This window comes from Ostrea edulis, chromosome 3 (assembly GCF_947568905.1).
Source record: "Ostrea edulis chromosome 3, xbOstEdul1.1, whole genome shotgun sequence".
NCBI lineage: Eukaryota > Metazoa > Mollusca > Bivalvia > Ostreida > Ostreidae > Ostrea > Ostrea edulis.
The window spans coordinates 21,281,246-21,290,617 of NC_079166.1; the positions used below are offsets into that span (position 1 = coordinate 21,281,246).

The 9,372-nt window shown below is 34.1% G+C and overlaps 1 protein-coding gene across 1 annotated transcript; it reads left to right on the plus strand.

Moving 5' to 3' along the window:
• Nucleotides 1-1,106: 1,106 nt before the first annotated feature.
• Nucleotides 1,107-7,171, plus strand: LOC125675237 (uncharacterized). The gene is made up of 5 exons (XM_048912761.2): nucleotides 1,107-1,253; nucleotides 1,795-1,859; nucleotides 1,960-2,103; nucleotides 2,364-2,456; nucleotides 6,721-7,171. Exons 1-5 carry the CDS (start codon nucleotides 1,168-1,170, stop codon nucleotides 6,897-6,899), a joined length of 567 nt encoding a protein of 188 aa, XP_048768718.2. The 5' UTR covers nucleotides 1,107-1,167; the 3' UTR covers nucleotides 6,900-7,171.
• The last annotated feature ends 2,201 nt before the right edge of the window (nucleotides 7,172-9,372 follow it).

Consider the following 9,372-nt stretch of genomic DNA (forward strand, 5'->3'; position numbering starts at 1 on the left):
CATGTAAAAATAAGATATTTACATATAACAAGGCATGTGCATCACCAAACAAACCGTAATTAAATTTTAATCCAAGTATTATAGTCAATAAAACCTTATATCACAGTATTAGGGATTTTATTGTATGTTGCTTCGACTATTCTTTAACGTGCTTGGTGGTTCATAATTTGATGGTTATCGGTGTGTGATTTTTTAAAATCTGCTACGCGCCATATCATTTTTGTCATATCGGCTGTCAAAATATTGTGGAAGTCTTACATAGAAGTTCTTATTTGTAGTGTATATTCGAAATAAAGTACTTAAATAATGAGAATTGTCTTTTTCTTAATTCCTGCAGTTTTCACGTCTGCCACCAAGGTGTCGTTTTAATTGTCCTCGTTTAAGAAACAACACACAAAAATATGGTGACATCATGATCAATACCGCAGTTTTTTTTTCCAGAGACAACCACTATTTATTTGCACATGTCCAAACTTAGAAACTCAGAAAAAATTTGCATTTACCATGTATTTTAGGTATTTCATTCAAATAAGAAGTCGATATCCATCTGTTATGTTGGATGGTAGTTAGCATCCGTGGCATGTATATGATTCATCATACGTAGTTGATTCTATACATGATATGATATAGTATGCTGTAAACAGCAATTTACACCATGTAAAGGATCCCAGGAAAACAATTTATGTTTTTCAAGAAGTGATCGAGAAAATATTATAATTCGCAGTCAGATTTCCGGATGGACCTGACTTAAATGTGCCACGACGATTACGACATGAATACAGCTATTTTTACAATTTACTAATTGTGGTTAATCGGAGCATGGGAACCCAGATTCTTAAAAGAACGTATAGCAAAACAGGTATACATAGAATTACGTTCTGTAATTCTGGTTTTGATGTATTTTTGACAATCCAGTAAATATAAAATCGTCTATGAACTGTTAACGAATAAAGAGAGATATATGTCAGGGTATCATAAATGTATCATTACATGTATGCAAATTGATAGATTTAACCTATTCCTGGTCTGATATATGTCCTGTAAAAGCAATCAAAAATCGTGATTTTGAGCTCGCGGAAAGGGAAATATGTTTTTATTTTGTGCATCATGCAAGCACAAGTTGATGTTTATTGAGCAGGATTAATGGATATTTCTTAATCTATCAGCATGGCAAAGTACGTTCTTGGTATTTATAGTGTTATGATTGCCATTCTAAATCAAGGAATTTCAAATGAATCACAATTGTGTTATGAGTAAGTATATTCCCTGATAGATTTTAAAGCGATTCTATAAGTAAGGAGCCTACTTCCATTTCAGCTATGATGCCGAGTATCTTACAGTATTTGTTGATTCTGTAATGATAGGGATGTTACCTCCTTTTTACACAACATACTTCTGATACAAAACATGTCTCGTTTTCTGACTAACGTTATAGTATACTGTAAGGTACCATGATATGCAAATGCTAGATTAACTACATTGGTTGGTGTTTCTTTATTTAGCCCAACCATCTTTTTACACACATACTTAGAATGCTAGCCAATGCCTATCGACTCGGTTTTTTCTCTTTGTCATTGTTGGTAAATATCACTGGTTATGTTTCGTTGAAAATATTAACTCTTTTTCCGTAATGTTTGCATTCAACATGTCCATGTTCACTTTTGTATATAGTTTGTGCTCTACTCCAACGATAACAACAAATTGCTTAAACATGGACATTATATCTTTGTAATAAATATGTTTTATTTCATGCTTTGTTCAAATTAAGAAATGTATATATGTTCCCGCCAATAGCAGTGTGAGAGGGAAGGTGTGCTGTGTTGGATACGTGTGGAACACACTTTATGGCAACTGCACAGGTATGCAATATTTCAAATTCTAGACTCATTCTGCTAACCTACAGAAAATATTTCTGTTTTAGGATAACACTTATACTAAAAATATTTCTTCACCAAATAGCTTGTGAAGTTGGATTTCATGGCCCAAATTGCACAGTGAGATGTCCACCTCCGTCGTATGGAAAGGACTGTCAATTGAAATGCACCTGTAACGATGATGATTGTCGTCACCATCACGTGTATGGTTGTATTAAAACTATAACAGGTATGCAAATTCCAGGAAAGAAATTCGATCAGTGTGTCCAAGAAACATTTTAAGAAACTAATATTTATATGTAAAGGTAAAGGAAAATACTTCACTTCCCATGATGTTGATTCTCATAGGATACATTGGATAATATGTAACATATTCTTGTTTTTCATAAAAGACATAGGTATGCTTTTTTCCCAATAAAACCCAAAATAATGATTTCATCCCCCCATCACATTTCAAAAGCTTGTACTTTCTTGATTGTTTTGTTGCAGATGAATATGACTCATCGACAGTCACCATTCATCCTATTTTGGAAACAAATGAAAACACAGGAAGCGTAGACTCCCCATCTACTAAATTTGAAGGTAAAATATGGTTTTATGTTGTACCTTTTCACGTCGTTGGTAACGGTATATGGAGTTTTAACTGGTAACGAATATCGTAAATGAAAGAAGGTAGGCGCAGTATAGCATACATTACAAGAAATCCTTCTTAAAATATCAAAGATTATTTTGAATTCTGAAAAAAATGACACTTTAAGTTTTTCCTAATGGTACATTCTTACGATGATGATTATCATGAACACTTAAGCTGTTAAGTTACAATTAATCCTATCAAACGACACACATTTAATTATTTCCACTATATTTCGATCTGAAGTTTGCACATCCACTGTGAGTGTACATTTCAATCGCTGTTCTAGGCGGACGGAAACATAACATGATGATATTTCGCCTATGCCGTCTAAAGTTGAGACTGATGAAAATGTAAAGTCACTTTTTATAAATGTCACAATAAGTATCGACTTTGACAACTCTTTTAAATTCTGATTAACAGAACCTCAAAGTCTCTAATTACGAAATGAATATACGCATGATTGTCAAAATGTGCGATGGATATTCATTTTGGTGGGAACATTGTAGAATGTAAAACAAGCTTCGACAAACAGTCCACATGACGTGCCAAATATAATAATTATATGACAGATGTAATTATTCTACATTGAATAGTGTTGTATGTTCTCAATATCTTCCCCACATGTCCACTTTAAACAATAACATTATTTCAAATAATATCTACATGTATGTATATCATAATAACTTGAATTATCCATCAATTGCCGAATGCGAATTTTCACGCATTTCACGCATTGTGTCTTTATTACCACACACAAAACCCCAAAACCAAAAACAAAAACAGTGCAGCGCATTTCATCTAAAACCCCAGTTTTACATGATGGGTTTTTGACTGATGTATTTTTGCATACCCGAAAAGTCTATTGAATGTTGATTGTTATTTTCTGAGACTATTAGAGACGGACTTACATTATTCAATATCAGATCAAGTTTTGTCGCAATATAGAATTTATGCAAACTTATATCATATACATGTACATGTACATATAGGTAAATACTGTTTTCAGGTTTTTATTTTATTTTATTTTTGAAAAAAAACAACTTACGTTTCGTGCTTAAACTGCTGTATAACAGCGTGTCACTCCTTATAAAAGTGATGCGACTTATGACGTCACATGCACTGGAAAATGATAATAGCAATTAGATAAGGTTAGTCTGGTGACATGACTCGCATACACGGGTGATTAGAATTATTTTTCACGAGGTTTGCTGGATTTGTACTAAAATATCAGTATATAACATGCTTGTTGTCTAATAAGACTGTAAACAAAACGCGCATGCCTATTTTAAAGATGCCTACTTGCCATAGCTTCGACATTGGCAATTCGGATGATCAATCTGGAATTCCATCTAGTTCGGACCCTGGTTTAGATGAAGCTAGTAGCATTTTACCGTCTGATATTGATCAGGATGACAAGAATGCAAATTGTTCCTTCGATTTATGTGGAGAGCAAATGCTGTGTAAATTCCAGCTCCAACTTATGATTCTCTCATCAGCTAGTAGTTTGTAGGATTCTGCATTTTTTTGCTTCGTTGTGGTTTCCGAAGATGATTACGAGAACTTAACATGGAATAAGTACCTCTTGGGGATTTTGAAGGAAAAAATCATCATCACACAAAAGGTATATCATGTACTACCAACTTTACATTCCAATGGCAACTAATCAGTTTGCAAATCCTGACGATATCGGTATATAACGATAAGAAAATATCATATATGCTTAAGTATTTGATAGCAAAAGAAAACTATTCACCAATTTCATTGACTAAATTCCAAATTACCATTCTTACTGCACGATACTTGCAAATTGATTGTGTCTGTAGTTTACATTATTGAAAGTACATATTTATAATATGAAACACCTTTTATCACAATACAAAAAGTCTACTGCAGATAATGTTAGAATTGTTATTATATATGTATTATAATTTTATAGGTATCGTATTACATATGCAAGGCGAAGATAACGAACAGCGATCAATCTCATAACTCCCACAAACAATACAAAGTAAATGGTTGGGCAAACATGAACCCCTGGACACACCGAGGAGGAGAAAGCATCCCCTGTTTACCTATGTAATATCCAATGCTTTCTTCTCTCACAATACTACAGGGTAAATGTCGCTTTAAATTTAATTAAATTGAGATATATAACAACACAATTACTGCTGTGTTACGACGAGAGCAGAGTTTGTTTATTTTGATTCTACAATTTATCAAATTGAAACATATATGCCTACTGTTACAAAGTGGAAAAATCAAGATCTTTTAAAAACTTAGCACGGAAAACTGCATACCACAAGACGAAAACAAAAATCAAACTACAATACATATTCACAACTGTTACGTCACCCTATCATGTACATTTGCATATAGTGCACCTTGTCCATATTCATTGCTGTTTCACTCTTATTCCGTCGGAATTTCGCCAACTGTTTCCCAGTGGGTCCTCTTTCATCTTATCCCATGACATATAACAACTTAGCATAGACAATGTGTTGGACTGGGGGACCAAATACCGTCTACTGTTTGGTTTGTTTTTTTATTTGGCGTATTTTAACGGTTAGATAGCTTTCTGCCGAAATTTTACCCACCAAACATGCACCCAATTGCGACTTCAATGTTTGAAACTTTCTCTAACGACCAAAATGTACTCCGCTAAAATTAAAAGAATACATTTTAGCCAGCAAATCGCCGATTTTTAGACCCGCGGAATAAACCCAATATACGATACATAGCATGCATTCACAAAAATTTTATATTATAAGTATAAAATGGTTAATGTTTGTAAAATTTGTTTAGTATTTTTCTCATTTTGTTTTAAATTTCCCAGGATCCAATTTCTAGAGCTTTAGTCCCCTCTAATGTCACATGTTATGGACGGAGTGTTTGTTTCCTCTCCCTGATAATTTTTTCCACTCCAGTGAGAAAGGCCTTCAATTTGTGCAGTAAACATCTAAAAATGTCTTACATCACACCTCTGGTATATTCATAGGTCCATGTCTTCCCAAATATCTAAGTTGTATTGCTTACAGGAGTTATTAATCTACACATATTATATTGAGAAACACAGTATGATTGGGCAACAAGCATGACCTATGTAAGCCTTCTCTCAGGAGTTATAGGAGTTATGAGATTGATCAATGTTCGTTATCTTCACTTTTCATGAGATATTGAGTTGTTTACAACAATGACGACGAACACACCACGGCCATAGGATCATTGCAGCGGTTGTGTTCTTGTGAATTTAGATCCAAAGTTTTCACATTCAAAGCATAAATATCATCAAACTGGAACGTTCCTGAAAAAAGAAGCTACTTTGTAAAAGTTTTGATAACTTTATCAATTTATTGTGACTTGCCTAAAGAAGTGTTCAATTGTTAAAAGCCTGGCTTATGGACTTGTTAATGCTAATGCATTAATATTCCATTACATGTTTTGAAGAGAGATGGGACAGTTACGATTTACACTTTATTCCCTGTTGTAAAAGATTAAACATTGAATTTGTTAATTTTAATTTTGTTCTGTTAATTAAAATTTTGTTAATTTTGTTTGTGATTCATTCACAGAATAAGAAAGATATTTACCATTCGGAGAAATGTGTATCATGTAAAAATGAAACATTTGCAATATGTCAAGGCCAGGCATACCATTATTAAATTTTCCTCCACGCATTATAGTCAATGAAATCTTATATCACAGTATGAAGGGTTTCATTTGTCTTTGACTTCAACTTGTGTTTAATCTGCTTGGTGACTCATATACATTGCATAATTTTATGGTTATTCGTGTGTGAACTTTTGAAATATGCTGCGCGTCATAACATTTTGGCGAAGTCTTGCATACAACTTTATTTATAGTGTATATTCGAAATAAAATAAGAGAGTAAGGGAAAAATGAAAACAGAGAGAGAGAGAGAGAGAGAGAGAGAGAGAGAGAGAGAGAGAGAGAGAGAGAGAGAGAGACAGACAGAGAGAGAGAGAGAGAGACAGAGAGAGAGAGAGACAGAGACAGAGAGACAGACAGACAGACAGACAGAGACGGGCAATTTCTTTTTCACATTCATTTCCATAAGTTAACACCTCTTTGAAAATATTTCCATTAATGGCAATACTGATTACTGTCTTTCAGAACCTAATAATTTTGATAGTAAAGTTTGCATATTTTACAATCACATGTCAGTATTTCATATCACTGTTTGTATGTTTCAAGGCAACATCAAAAGCCACAGTGTCAGTAAGGATAGAAAAGGCTTGGACTTAGAGGGATCCCTCATGATCAGTATCATCTGCCTTGCAGTAGTTGCTGGTGTGCTTATATTTATTCACATGGGGATTCGATCATTTCTGCTTAGATTCTGTTCCATGGAGATGACTGCAGTACAGATATAAATCCAACAACAAAACAACATAAGCTTCAATGACCTACTCAGAAATATGTCTGTGATATTCGAGTATGGATATAATTTTGTTCAATAGTGGTTTTATGATAAACGGAATAGGAAGCAATCTTGATGATAATGAAACGTTTATAGTATACGAATTTGCATTATCTTATTTATATTTCTTTTATTATACGAAATATTTATGTTTGCTCCACACAATTATATCAACTTCTATGAAGTATAAACTCCAAAAACATATGGAAGAAGCATAAATCAAATGTTTTCGGACGAACGGTTAGTAAATGTTAAAATAAACAAAACTTCCCAAATCAACTATGTCTAAACTCATGATTAATCACCACTTTACACGACCATACATTATAATAATTTAAAGACTAGACTTTTGACATAATATACAGCTGTTATTCAAATTTCAGAAATGAGTCAATAATATATTGGTACTTGCCTTTGATTCATAACATTCCTTGTATGAAAGGCGAGGATAACGGACAGTGATCAATCTCATCATTCTCATAAGCAATACAAAATAGAGTGTTTGACAAACAAGACCCCTGGACACAGCAGAGGTTGGATCAGGTGCCCAGGAGGAGTAAGAATTCCCTGTCAGCCGGTCACACCTGCCGTGAGTCCTATATCTTGATCAGATAAACGGAGTAATCTGTAATCAAAATCAGTGTGCAAAGAACGGTCTAACAATCGCTATCGAACACGTCAGACTGCATTTAACTCAATGATGAGTTATAATGACGAAGTAGCTCGTTACAACGACCATAGAATTTGCAAAATGCTTACTTTAATCGGGACTGTTGAAACCCCTGTCCCATTAATTTGTTTTTCAGCAGCTTGTCTCGATTTAAAAACCGACAATACGCAAAACAAGCTCTTGCCTATCGATTGATGGATTGAACGTCTGTCTCGCGACTTCTTCACTCAGATGGAGTTGTCACCAAGACCGGTGAAGGACTTCAAATGTAGACCTTTACTCGGCGTTTACGACCATTGAGCAGTGGGGGGGGGGGTTCTTTAGCGTGCACAACTACTGTGACACGGGACGTCCTTTCTTAAGGTCATCTCCGAAAACACGTGACATTCACACCTGATTTTTCGGTTATTTGTTATTCAGATAACTAAAGACTTTTGGAACTTAGAATCAATGATCCATTAATATTGCCTATAGTGTGTATATTCCAATAGAAAAATCAGCTTTATGCGCATAATTCACGAGTAAATTGTCAATGCAAAAAGGTCATATCCAACACACTGAAACGCCGGTTTTTTCTTCGTTTTCTTGTCATGCTTCAATTCCAATGTAGCAATCAAAGTATGTTTTGTAAATAATGACAATAATGACAACACTCTAAAACTCATAAGAGATCACATTTCCTTGAATTGTCTTCCTTCAAATAAATGGATGCTTACAATCAATCCACACCATAATCTATTTCAAATTAGGATTTGTTATAATAAAGTGCATTAAGTCATTTCCTTTGGGGATGTGGCGTTTTCGAAGAGGACAAGTTAAGGAATCTAAATGTTTTAGTTGTGTTATTATGTTCATACTTGTATCTAAATAAATATCACTATATAATTTTTTTGGTATTTCCCTATCATAAATGATAAATGATAGTACGTTTTTTTTACGGGACATTTTATCAACAAATTAAGATATCTTAAGAGGGAAATATTGCCAATAAGGTAGGGAAACACTTGCCATCTTCCAAATAAATATAGAAAGTAAAATTATTGATGATTAAAAACATTAAAAATTAAAAGGAAATTCGCAATTTTCCTATTGATATTAAGTCTATATTTCAAATGAGATAGACATTATGTCAGCATATATTTCCTGACAACGTTTTCAAATATTTAAATATAACTTGTAAACCACATTTGCAACTTGTTGTGGATTAATGAGTGTAACGGTAAGGTATGTGATGTAACCTATAAATGAACAAGTGATGATAACGAGCAATGATCAATCTCATAACAAGTAACAAGATTAAGATTAGGGTAAACACGGACCCCGAGATACACCACATGTGGGATTTTGTGGCTAGGATGAGTAAGCACCCCTGTTGACAGGTCATCTGAAGATATAAAGAAATATTTAAGATCACTGATGCTGCTACAAGTGCACATATTTCAATCGTGGGAAATATAACCAATCCTTTAATCTGTTCCATGAAGGTAAGAATAGGTCCTCAATACGGATGAGACCGCAAAAACCGAAGTCCCGTGTCACAGCAGGTGTGGCACGTTAAAGATCCCTCCCTGCTCAACGGCCATAATCGCCGAGAATATACCTAAATTTTGCAGCCCTTCACCGGCAGTGGTGACATCTCCATATGAGTGAACTATTCGCGAATATTCAATCAGTCAAATTAAAACTACATACCTTTAACTTCCTTTAGAACGAACCTATTCTAAATGCGTGCAACAAATGCAATTGGATGCATGAA

Excerpts from the sequence above, each read along its gene's own strand:
- LOC125675237 (XM_048912761.2), top strand. The coding sequence starts at position 1,168 with ATGGCAAAGTACGTTCTTGGTATTTATAGTGTTATGATTGCCATTCTA. Across the intron at positions 1,254-1,794 it reads GAATCACAATTGTGTTATGA|CAGTGTGAGAGGGAAGGTGT; the intron begins GTAAGTATATTC and ends TCCCGCCAATAG. Across the intron at positions 2,457-6,720 it reads CCCATCTACTAAATTTGAAG|GCAACATCAAAAGCCACAGT; the intron begins GTAAAATATGGT and ends GTATGTTTCAAG.